The sequence below is a fragment of the Mus musculus genome, chromosome 4, assembly GCF_000001635.26.
Source record: "Mus musculus strain C57BL/6J chromosome 4, GRCm38.p6 C57BL/6J".
Classification (NCBI taxonomy): domain Eukaryota; kingdom Metazoa; phylum Chordata; class Mammalia; order Rodentia; family Muridae; genus Mus; species Mus musculus.
In genome coordinates this window covers 149,386,597-149,399,553 of record NC_000070.6, presented here as the reverse complement: position 1 = coordinate 149,399,553, position 12,957 = coordinate 149,386,597, and the positions used below count along the sequence as shown (strand labels likewise).

Genomic DNA, 12,957 nt, shown 5'->3' with positions numbered 1-12,957 from the left:
GGGTGTTGGGAGATAGCAAGAGAGCCTAGCCAGAGTACAGAGAGCAGCAAGATAGTGCTTGAGTGTGGGGCAGACAAATCACGTGGGTTGTGAGGAGGCTGATAAGCTGGGAGGAGGGACTCTTTCTGGGGATAGAAAACCCTTTCACAAGTTCCTGAGGAATGCTAGCTTTTCTCTAACCTCCAGAAGTCCTGCAGCCTGTGCTCCTGCTTAAGCTCATTTCTAGACATATGGGGAGGGAGGTGGGGGTGCTGAGACCTAACGATACCCCCCCCCCCCATGGATGGGCAGCTAGCATGTCCTATGCAGTGGGGAACAGAAGAGAGCTAGCTTAAACTAGGCAGATGGTAAGGACTAAATTTGAGGTTTTCCTCTGACACACACACACACACACACACACACACACAACTGGAACATTTGCTTTGCCTTGTTACTTTTCTGAACACATTCTTTTTAAATTTATTTCATTTATATGAGTACACTGTAGCTGTCTTCAGACACACCAGAAGAGGGCATCGGATCCCTTTACATATGGTTGTGAGCCACCATGTGGTTGATGGGAATTGAACTCAGGACCTCTGGAAGAGCAGTCAGTGCTCCTAACTGCTGAGCCGTCTCTCCAGCCCCTGCACACATTCTTTTTAGGTGTCTTTGGCTCCTAAGCTTGGAGATGGTTTTGATGGTTTTAGTACACTGACGTCATTGTTCTTACAGGTGGTTGTGTTTCTACTGTCAGTGACAGAATGTCCTTTCTCTCCTCTTCTGTAGATTCGACGGAGGCGCCTGGCACGACTTGCTGGTGGACAGACCTCCCAGCCGACCACCCCGCTTACATCTCCCCAGAGGGAGAACCCTCCGGGACCTCCAATAGCTGCATCAGCCCCAGGCCCCTCCCAGAGTCTTGGTCTCAATGTCCACAACATGACCCCAGCTACCTCCCCCATAGGTGCAGCAGGTGAGCCTCAGCCTCCAACCTGGAAGCTGTACTTTGGTCTCAGCATCTCGATGTTGCCTCACTGATTAAAGCAATCAGTGGCCTGAAGGTCACTGCGGTCGGTGTGTCTTGCTTCTGTCTGTTCATTTGATAGTGACTAGTGAAGACTTCTGCAAACCCATCTCCTTCCCCTTCTCCAGCTCCAGTTCCTCTTCCAGCCAGGCTCAGGTCTGGCGAAGACTGAGTTGCTCCTGCTGAGTTTGTGAATTTGGCTGATGCTTCTCCCTCCAATCCCCATTCTCCCTCTCTATAGGCATGGGCTCCCCTAAAGACTGCTCTGCCTTCCCATAATGCTGTCTGGGGGTTAGGGAGCGCACATGGTGGGCAAAGGGCTTCCTGCACGGGAGTGAGGACCCCCAGTTCCCACAGCACGTAAGACTTACGGGTTCAGGAGGTCATGCCGGTAACCCTGACACTCAGGAGGTAGACACAGGGAGGGACATTCTAGGACACTGGCGAGCCAGTCTAACAAATAGGTGAGTTCTAGTTCAGTGGGAGGTCCTGTCTCAAGAACATGAAAGGAAGAGACCCACCACCACCTTCTGAGTGTATAGTGCACATATGCGTGCGACACACACACACACACACACACACACACACACACACACACACACACACACGATCAAAAAGTAATCTGTAAATGGAAGAGTGAAGTAATGGTCGAATGGCAAGGCCCTGGTTTCTTGTCTTTGTGCTACATTGGCACAAAAGTTTCTAGAATTGAGTGGATATCAAGGGTACTGTGGATGGCAGAGCACTCACCAGCATGCGTGAGGACCTGGGTGCAGTCCCTCGCACCGCAGGAATCAGCTCTGCCTGTGTGGTGTTTGTAGCTGTCTCCTCGAGAGCTGCTTAACCCTGGTAAAAAGGGTTTGTTTGTTTGTTTGTTTTAAATAAATGAGCTCATAGATGATGTTCAGGGTTGTCTTTCTTAAGAAATGATGATGTCCATTCACATGTGTACCCGGAAATATTTTCCTTCATGACTTTTCTATCAAGCATGGTCATTTCATAATTACTACGTAACAGTTAAATTATGAAGTAGGAGCTAGGAGCGCCATGTATGTCATATAAGAATCATGTATGACTGTGGATTCCAGTACTAGGTGCTCTTTCTCATGTCAGCTAAAAGCATCTGTTGCTTTAAGTCATTAGCCCTCCACAGGCCTCCCTCTGCGTGGATAAATGCCGACCCATCATTCTGTTAGTGATAACAGAAATTCAGAACAAAGCGTCATTTGGTGGGAACAACAGCTATGAAAGGCGTGATTTGAGTAGCTGTGGCAATTTTCTCATAGAGTTAGCGTTCAGGATTCCAGGGTGAGTTTGTCCTTTCCTTGGGAAATGTGGTCGCTGCTATGCTGTTTCCTCGCTATGACGGGGGCGTCCATCCCTTCAGCTCTGGAATATGTTGAGGGCAGCGCCACTCCCATCTGTTTTTCTTACTGGCTGTGTCACAGCTCTAGCTCCATCCATTCCTCACCCGCCTGCCGCTTGTCTCCCACCCTCGTCCAGGCTGGAGGGGAGCTCACGCAGCCATGTGGTCTGTCGATCTCCCTCAAGCCCATGATCACAAACTCAGGAAGAGCCCAGTACACCCAGGCAGCTTCACGGCTTTCCTGTCCACTTTCCTTCTCTGCTGCCGAGTGTGCTTCTCCTCGCTCTCATGCACACACTCAGTGTGGAGCAGACACACATGCAGAAGGGAACCTGTACAGCCTCTGTCATCGCTTCTGTCGGGCTCCTGTGTGCACGCCCAGTTCTTGTTAGGCCTCAGTCAGTGCCTGCACTTCCTCTCACCTAGCGAAGCCTCACTTCTCACAGCTCCCTTTTCCTTCTACCTCAGGTGAACCCTTGTTAACCATTCTGAGACCTTGCAGTGCACTGTGTGTACAGTGCTGGCGACTGTGAAAAGGAGCCCCTTCTTCCCATTTCCCCTGCTGTCCCCACCCCTCTCTCCCCTGCTGCTCCCACCCCCTCTCCCCTGCTGCCCCCACCCCTCTCCCCTGCAGCCCCCACCCCTCTCTCTCCTGCAGCCCCCACCCCTCTCCCCTGCAGCCCCCACCCCTCTCCCCTGCAGCCCCCACCCCTCTCTCCCCGGCAAGCCTTCTGGACTAAATCCCTCCTCCTCTGACTTTAGCCCTGCACCCTGTGCTGAGCTGAGCAAGCTTGAGGGGAACCTCTGCTCTGAGTCTCTGTCTCCTCGCTTGGTGGCTTCACCCCCTCACCTCTGAAACACCGTTTAGCTTCCAGAACAGTCTTGTCCTGGTTCCCGTCCTCCCTGTTCCTTTTCAGTGACTCTAGGGCAGCATGCCGGCGTTCAGTGTTTAAACTCTTGACTCTCTATGTTTATTCTCTTACTGATTTCATCTAGTGTCCTGGCTTTAGTATTTTTTCCAGTTTGATAACTCCTTAGTTTACATTTCCAGCTCAGATCTGCATCCTGAACTTTAGACTCATAATCTTATGACCCATTTGACGTCTACTTTCTTTCTCATCAGCATTTCACCCTTAAAATCTTAAAAATAAATATGTGTGTGTTCCCACACATACACGCCATGTGTAGGTATGTGTGCAGATGTGTGTTCATATGCCTATTCCTGTGTGTGGAGGCCAGAAATAGGTGTCAAGTATTCCCTTTGACTGTGCTCTGCTGTGTTTTATGAGACAGTGCCTTCTTGAGCCCAGCTTGCTGATTTGGCTAAGGCGCCTGGCCACGGTAACCTGAGATCCTGCTGGCTCTGGCTCTGGCTCTGGCTCTGGCTCTGCAGCACTGGGGTTACAGCTGTGCCTTGCTAACCTAACCTAGCTTTTGTGTGGATGCTGGAGAGCTGAGCTCAAGTTCTCATGCACGTGTGGCAAGTACTGTGCTTAGTGAGCCATTTTCCCCAGCCCTTTAACGTCAAGCTTAGGGGGCTGCTGAGATGACTTAGCAAGTAAATGGGCTCGCTAAACAAACGTGAAGAGATGATGTCACACTCTAGAACTCACGTAAGACTGGGAGGAAAGACATGATTCCACAGCACGAGCCTCTGACCACCAGAGACATGCTGTGGGCTATGTGGTGTGTAGCTTAAAGGTGTTTCAAGAAATTATGACAATTGTCATTTTGAAAGTGAAGAGTTGCCGGATATGATGGCACACACCTTTAATGCCAGCATTTGGAAGGCAGAGACATGCTGTGGTGTATGAGCCCCCCCCCCCAAAAAAAAATCCAAACAAACCCTGCCTTAGAAAAGCAAGATCAGGGCGGTGGGATGGCTTAGCAAGCAGAGACACGCACTGGCAAGCCTGATGACCTAAACTTAGTCCCCTGACCCAGAGTGGCAGGAAAGAAGCAACCTCTGTAAGGTGCCCCTTGACCTGCCCCCCTACACACATGGGGTGGGGGGAGCATGCGTAGGTGTAGTAGGCTTCCCCCATCCATAAATAAATAAAGATATGAAGATGATTTTTAAAAGGAAGAAATAGAACCCAAACCAGGCTAACAAAATATTTTTAGCATCCCTTTCTCAGAAAAGCTGTCTTTGGCCACTGTCTAGCATACATAACAAAGTGCCATGCCTCTTGGCTCTTTCCAGCATTGTGTTCCTTGTACACCTGAGTGCTTGTGTGCCCTGTTTAGTCTGCCTTCCCTGATGGAGTGGAAACTCTAGGTCTGGCTCAGGAGTTAGTGTTTGTTGTGTTCACTCGTGTGCCTGCCATGCCTGGCATTAGCTCAAAGATGGGGTGAACTAGTGAATGAGCCCCAAAGAGAAAATGACCAGAACAGCACAGGCTTGTGTAACTTAAAGGTGTTTCAAGAAATTATGACAATTGTCATTTTAAAAGTGAAGAGTTGCTGGGTGTGATGGCACACACCTTTAACACCAGCACTTGGAAGGCAGTGGTGGCTAGCTCTGTGAATTCAAGGCCAGTCAGGTCTGTGTAGTGAGTTCCAGGGCAACCCTGTCTCAAATAAGTATAAAATAAAGAAAAAAAGCTATGGGGCTGGCAAGATGGCTCAGCTGATAAAAGCGCTTGTCTCTATGCCCGATGACCTGAGTTCAGTCCTGGGAACTCCCATGGAAAGAGAAAAAACGTCACCCTCACACACCCTCTTCACCCCTCTCCTAAACCCAACAGTGGAGAGAACCACTGTGCTGTCTCAGCTCCTTGACATGCAGTTTATCCCCTTGTCCCGAGACTCATGCTGGACAGAGGAGAGCAATGGTTTTTGTCACAAGTGTTAGATTCAAACTACAAATTGAAGTTCATGAAGATTACTCCTCCCCCTGAAACCAGCAAGTCTGCCTTGTCGTTCCTCCTGAAGAGAGTTTTATCATCCCTGAACCATTCATTTCCTTCTAAAATTAAAAAAAAAGGACAAAATACTTGGGATGGGCACAGAGACATAGCTGATGCCCGTGGACCTCTGTGGAGCCCATGATGTCCCACTTCTCCCTCAGCACCATGGTCCTCAAAGTCCCACCTCATACACCATTCCCAGAAGCTGCTTAACGCTTTCACTCAGCTCCTCCTTTAAAGCTAACAGTGGAGAGAGAGACCTCTAAGGAAGTGAGTTCATTTGGAAATGACCAGAGTATAGGAACTTGTGTATTGCAGGGGATCGGGCCTTGTGTAGGCACATGAGTACTTAGGGGATCATGGTCGGTCATGTGTGGAGACAGGAAGGTAGGCAGCTGCCCAGGTAAAGGGGGGGGGGGGGAGCTTATGTAAGTTGTTTTGAATTATCACTGGCCACAAAGATCAGTAACAGGGGAGGCCTTGGTGCAAGGTTGCCTGGGTTGCTAGGCAGCTGTCCTCACAGAGAGGTTGCACTGGCCTTTCAGCAAGGCCGTGGACTTGCGAGACTGTTAGTGGGTTTTGTTACGCTGTGAATGTGGTAGGATCGTTCCTCATGGCCTCGTGGCCTCTCGTGGATTTGGGTTTCTCACGGGAGACCGACAGTGACGGACACTGCTTTTCCTTCTCTTAAAAGGTGGTGCGCATTTGCTGTGCTCTCACTGCAGCTGACTGCTGTGTGCACATGTGTGGGTGTCAGTCCTCAGGGGCCAGGTCAGGACTGAGTGTTTTCAACTCTGCCTTGGGCTAGAGATGTAGTTAAGTGAAGAGCACTTGCCTAGCCTTTGCAAACCCTGGCTTGATTCCCCTCACCCCCCAAACATACACACTCTCTCTCTCACAAACACACACATACACACACACATATACACAGACACATATATGCCCAGCTATCATGTTTTTGTTTTGTTTTTAAAGACAGGTTCTCAGTGTGTTCTCCCTGGATGGCCTGAAGCTCTATGTAGACAGGGATGGCGTCAAATTCATATAACCTGCCTCTGCCTTTCCATTGCTGAGCTAAAAGGCCACAAAGCTACCTTAAAACAACAACAACAACAACAACAACAACAACAACAACAACACCCCAGCATTACTGCTTGGCAAACGGGATGATCCCTGTCTGTTGGTTACAGGTGTTACTCTCACTTCCCTGAACCTGCTAATGTCTCTAGGTTGTCACAGTGACATGCTAAATGCTGAACAGTCGTGCAGCCCCACTTAGTGTGTATTTCAACCATGCCAGCTCTTAGCTCAGTGCTTACAGTTTATTGGGTGTTGGGATAAAGTACTCAGGGAGAGCAGGAGGGAATTCGTCTGCTCTAGCGACAACCATGAGCCTCAGTGATAGATGGGGTCAGCAGGGTCCAGAATGGTGTGGGCAAGCAAGGCTGTGCGCAGGAAAGGCAGAGGCAGAGGCCTTTAGTGCAGAAGTAGCCTTGGTGTTTGATGAAAGAGCAGGAAAGTCCAACCCATGTCCTCTAATTTTGAGTCTTCAATGAAGTCTTTAACACGTTAGTTGTGCATTTCGGGGACTTCAGCTAAGGGAAGGGCACTCTTATCAGCACACTGCCTTTGCCTAAGAATGGTACCAGGGACTTTGGCCGAGTTGTAATCTTTTGTTCTATTACCAGTTGCTTATACTAAAGTCCTTTTTCCTCTTACACTTGGCACGGGCTTGGGAGAGGGAAAGTTTTGTGTGTGGTTTAGAAACTGGCTTTGCAGCTGGGCATGCAATTAGTGGAAGAGCTTGTTAGCATTCAGGAGACCTTGGGCTCCATCCAATGAAATAGAAACAGCCAAAACAAATAAGCAAAGAGAAACATACAGCTGGGCACTACTGTCTTATGCCTGTAAGCCCAGGGCTTGAGAGGCAGAGGCAGGAGGATTTCCACAAGTTTGTGGCCAATGTAGGCTTCGTAGTGAGGTCTGTCTGAGAAAATGAAATCACAAAGTCAGATACTGGCTAGAGACAGAGACCCAGGCAGAAGCTGCTGTGGAGCTGCTGCAAGGGAGCCCCAAACACCCTGAAGGTTTCTCTTGGTTGGAACCTTCCTTTTTGCTTGCACATTTGTTCCTAGGCCACATTCGTCCCCTTGTGAATTTGGAGCAGGTGTCAGTGTCTTGTTAGTGATGGTGTGTCTGCACCAGTGGTCCCATTGTCCTGCCATCTCCTCTGCTCAAAGCCTTCCCAGCCTGACCTGAGGCCGGCTCTGCACAGCACTGCTGTCGTCCCTGTACCTGCCTCAAAGGTAAATTCTGTGAGGGCAGAGGAGCAATGCCGAACACGGGAGGAGTTCCTGGAAAACGTGTTTCCTTTATGTGTGCACACACCCGTGCATGAGTCCACAGATATGCACGTTCACGAACACCAGATGACAGTTTTAACTTTAACAGAACTAGAGGGGCTAGAGAACCTTCTCCCTTAGTCCCATTACTGAGCAGATAAACAGAGACACTAAACTTAAAGGACAAATCACAGCATTCATAGAGTTGCCTGCCTGATGCCACATCATAAATTTAGAATTTGTGTGTATGTACATACATGTGCGTGTGTACTCGTGTGTGCATTAGAGCTCGAATGTGTGTATTGTGTGTGTGCACTTGTGTGTCCATGTTGTGTATGCAGTGTGTGCATTCCTCTGTGCGTTTGTGTGTGTGTGTGTGTGGTACATGTGTCAGGTGGTAAGAGGGCTGCCTCAGAAGTCATGCCTTAGCAACCTTCTTCCTTTTTGTTTTGAGATGTACTCCCACTGACCTAGAAATTTGTGGAGCAGAAGCCAGCTTGCAGATGTCCACCTGTCTGAGAGTCCGTCTTTCCATCCATGAGAACACGCATGAGCATCATGCCCAACTCTTTCTTCTTAAAGTACAGACACTGGGAGTTTGAACTCACCAAGTGCTTGCCTCTGAGCCATCCTCTCAGCCCCTTCCTTTCTTTTAGATTCTTAAGGGTCTTGCTAAGTGTCTCAAACTCAACACTCTTGCCTCTGCCTCCTGAGTGCTAGGATTACAGCAGACAGTACCATCCATGGCTTCAGAGATTTTGATTTTTATCTATAGACGGGAGTGAATGGATGACTGGATGAGATCTTTATGATCCGCCCACCTCTCCTATTTTCATTTATAAAAATATTTTATTGTGTATGAGTGTTTTATTTGCATACATGTCTGTGTACCACATGGCTGGTACCTCTGGAGGCCAGAAGAGGGCATTGAATCCCCTGGAACTGGAGTTGAAGAAGGTTATGAGCTGCCCTGTGACTTCTGAGAATTGATCCCTGGACCTCTGGAAGAGCTCTTAACTACTGAGCCATCTCTCCAGCCCCTCCCCTACTTCTAATTTTTTTTCTTTTTTTCTTTTAATTTTTTAAGATTCATCTCATGGGCCGGAGAGATGGTTCAGCAGTTAAGAGCACTGTCTGCTCTTCCAGAGGTCCTGAGTTCAATTCCCAGTAACCACATGGGGACTCACAACCATCTGTAATGGGATCTGATACCTTCTTCTGGTGTGTCTGAAGAGAGCAACAGTGTACTCACACAAAATGAATAATAAATCTTTAAAAAAAGAGAGAGATTCATTTCATTATGTATACAGTGTTCTGCCTGTGTGTATGCCTAAATGCCAGAAGAGGGCAACTAGATCTCATTGTAGGTGATTATGAGCCACCATGTGGTTGCTGGGAATTGAACTCAGGACCTCTGGAAGAGCAGTCAGTGCTCTTAACCGCTGAGCCATCTCTCCAGTCCTAAATTACTTTTTTTTTAATTTGATTTTTGTGATAGGGCTTTTCAGTGTACAACTTGCTGGCTGTCCTAGAGCTCACTCTGTAGACCAGGCTGTTTTCAAAATTAGAGATCTGCCTGCCTACACCTCCCTAGAATTAAAGGCGTGCATCACCACACCCAACAAGGCTTTAACTTTTTAAATATCTCTCGCCTTAGGAAGATGGGGGATGGAACAAAACATTAATCCTTGAGGCTTACTTCATCCACTGTGATTTCTCCAGCAGGAAGTGGGAAAGACTGATAACAGTGGTTTCAGAAGAGAGGGATGCCATGGGCTGTTGCTTTTGGTGGGTTTTTGTCTTGATAACTTACAGTCTAAGTAAAGCTAGGGGCCACTGAGCTTGGTAGATTTACAAAGCAGGTAGATCATTGTGATGTGTAGAGATGGGAAGCAGTGGGCGCATGTGACTGTGGGGGAACTGGGATGTGAAGATGTTTGAAGCACAGGACCAAGAGGATTCAAATGCTGTCTTTCTTACAGTGTGCCCCGGCACTTCATCCCTGCTGTGGTATGTATTGTATATTAAATAGTCTTAGTCAGGGTTTGTATTTCTGCACAAAACATCATGACCAAGAAGCAAGTTGGGGAGGAAAGGGTTTATTCGGCTTACACTTCCATACTGCTGTTCATCACCAAAGGAAGTCAGGAATAGAACTCAAGCAGGTCAGGAAGCAGGAGCTGATGCAGAGGCCATGGAGGGATGTTACTTACTGGCTTGCTTCCCCTGGCTTGCTCAGCTTGCTCTTTTATAGAATCCAAGACTACCAGCCCAGGGATGGCACCATCCACTAGTTGAAAAAATGCCTTACAGCTGAATCTCATGGAGGCATTTCCTCCTCAAGGGAGGCTCCTTCTCTGTGATAACTCCAGCTTGTGTCAAGTTGACACGTAAAACTAGTACAAGCACTCTGTCTTAAATAAAGTTCCTATGTTTAGCGTGCATGCGGGCACCACAGTCAAGGCCAGAATGAACACCAAATGTCTTCTAAGTCTCTGTCCACCTCATGTTTTAGAGACAGTGTCTCTTGCTTAACTTAGAGCTGGCCATTTTAGCTAGACTGGCCACAGGCATCTCCCTGCCTTCTGCCTTCCCAGGCTAGCATTGAAGGTGGCTTTCACATGGGGTCAGGTCTTTCTGTTTACCAACAGAGACAACAACTCAGCCCATGAGGTTAAAAAAAAAAGTAAAGTATGTAGTTAAGTTCCTTGTTATCAGTCTCAGTATGAAGTAGCCTTTTCTGTGATTGATAAAATAATCCTGCATTATTTTTTACTTATTTTTTGTTTATATCTTGAATGAATGAGTTGTTTTGTTTTGGCTTTTTTTTTTTTTAAAGGATTTATTTTATGTATATGGGTACACTGTCGCTGTCTTTGGATAGACCAGAAGAGGGCATCAGATCCCATTATAGATGGTTGTGAGCCACCATGTGGTTGCTGGGAATTGAACTCAGGACTATCTGGAAGAGCAGTCAGTGCTTTTAACCACTGAGCCATCTCCCTCGCCCTTGAGTGAATGAGTTTTAAGTCTTATTTCAGAACTCTGATGGCGTGAGATGCCCTATCTGTTTTGAGTCTTGGTAGGAATAGTGACTAGCTTGCAGTTTCCTTTTGTGAGTCCTTTACTAGTTTTAACAAATTGGTATGAGTTTGAAGATGGTGGAGGAGTGAGTATGCTTTTGTGATATCCTAGTGTGGAGACAGGCAGGCTTTCTTTCTCATGATGCCAGGACGGTTAAATTTACCAGTTACTAGTTATCTCAGCAGGTAGTGGTAATTCATTTATTTTTAAGCATCTCAGTTCACTTTCCTTTTTATGAACAAAGATAAATAAATACTGTAAATGCTTGCCTAGCAACCTTTTTGCATCCTTTGATTTTTTTTTTTGGTTGTTTATTTATTTTGAAACAGAATTTCTCTTCGTAGACCAGGCTAGCCTCAAACTTAGAGACCTGGGTGCCTATGCCTCACACCTGGCTAAGGTGATTTTTAAAGTTCTGTAACAAACATAACTTTAAAGGCATTGAGCAAAGCTCTCTGAGAAATAATCTGTTCCTCCTCCTGATGCTGGTTTTCATGCCACCATAAGCTCTGTAGGGACAATGGTGGGGTCAGCTTTTTCTTCCTTCAAACACATTCCATCAACAGAACCATGATCTGTACACAAGGAGATAGATGGGGCAGTGAAGCCAGGCTGTGTCTCTCAGCATATCTGAGTTCAGTTTTGTAGCAAAGTGGAAAGACTGTCCACAAACACCTACATCCACACCATCTGGATTCTGCCATCAACACCTGTTACTGGGTTGTTGGTTTGTTGTTGTTGTTGTTTTGTTTGTTTGTTTTTCATGTCTGTCAGTCCATTAGTGTATCTCGTTTTCAGTCCATTTCAAGAGTTTTTCTGTCCTGTTGGGTCGCTGAAATAGCTAACGTAATGGGTAAAGACATCAGCCACCAACCCTCATGACATCGTAGAAAACAAGAACTTTCTATACTGTCACAAAACCTAATTTGTTCATGGGCACTGTAGTAACAGTTCTGGGATTGTGGTTTCTTTAAAAAACACAGAAATAAAAGAGTGTGCTTTCATTTGAATCTCAGGTATGGATTGCTTCAGGCTGTCTGCAGCAGCTGACTATGATTTGCCCTGTGCTCTAGCAGAGGCATGGTTTTGCCAGCTGTGGATAGTTTCTGTAATTGTATGATGTTTGGAATTCTGGGAACTTGACGGGGTATATAAATGTGAGGGCTCCTGAGCGGTAGCTTTGGGGGTTGGTATTTGGGGGTGGGGGGAAGAGGTTTAGTGCGGTTTATTACTAGACAAAACAAAAAAAATTGGATTCAGGGATCTCCCTTTCTCTCTCTCTCTCTCTCTCTCTCCCCCCCCCCTTCGCTCCTATCTAGTGATGGGGTGAAACCCCAGGGAGATAAAGGGTGGGGGGAAAGCCCCACAAAGTAGCAAAGACCTGGCTTCAGGCTCCAGTTGGACCTGCTGAAGGAGAGGCGGTGAGTTTTCTCAGGCATCACGTGCAGCTCGAGTGCTGACCTTAGGTGATGCACAGTGATAAATCGTGACCTCTTTGTAACAGTCCTGGTTTGTCTGACAGGATCCTCACGGTCAAGCTTTCCAAGGGCACCTGTGTTAACCTCTGCCTTCACTCTTGGGCTTGCATTGTGTCACCTGTCCTTTCTCTCTTTTTGCCTTGCCTGTGTAGGAGTTGCCCATCGGAGCCAGAGCAGCGAAGGCGTCAGTTCTCTCAGCAGCTCACCTTCCAACAGCCTTGAGACACAGTCTCAGTCCCTCTCCCGTTCCCAGAGCATGGATATTGACGGTGTCTCCTGTGAGAAAAGGTAACTTGGTGCTCCCTGTCTATAGGAAGGGAAGTCTCCACTCTCTAGTCTCTAGCCAGCTGTCTGAAGTGGTAACCCAGAGAGCCATTTTCCTATCAAACTAAATACAAACTTCATTCTTAAGTTGAGGTGTTTCTGTTCTAAATGAAACGTTGTTTTTATATTTGTTAGTGCCAAGCATCTTATGAGCTAGAGAGGTGGCTCAGCAGTTACAAGTTCTGTCTTTCCATAGGACTTGAGCTCTAATTCCAAATGTCTTTTATGAGATGTAAGGTATGAGTGAATAAAAAAAAATATATGGCCTCATAATGAACACGAGATACATCTGAATAAATCTCCCTGTATAAATGGCAGATAATGCCAGTGTGTGGAACAGTAGTGAGCTCTGACAGAAGCCACAAACCTCCGATTGCGTTGAGATGCTGAACAGCGGTCCATAGTAGAGAAGCCATAAAGGGTATGATTACAGCAAGTACCCTCAAGA

At 47.2% G+C, this 12,957-nt stretch overlaps 1 protein-coding gene across 3 annotated transcripts in view; it reads left to right on the top strand.

Annotated features, from left to right (window-relative positions):
• The window catches only part of Ube4b (ubiquitination factor E4B), a 99,746-nt gene that overhangs the window by 28,608 nt on the left and 58,181 nt on the right, over positions 1 to 12,957 (top strand). For 2 of the 3 annotated variants that reach the window (XM_006539088.4, NM_022022.3), the window contains exons 2-3: positions 769 to 955; positions 12,338 to 12,473. In XM_006539088.4, the coding sequence (XP_006539151.1) occupies positions 769 to 955; positions 12,338 to 12,473 (323 nt within the window). Of the gene's footprint in view, positions 1 to 136; positions 348 to 768; positions 956 to 12,337; positions 12,474 to 12,957 lie in introns of those variants that run through there. The other variant, XM_006539089.3, reaches the window with a different exon arrangement.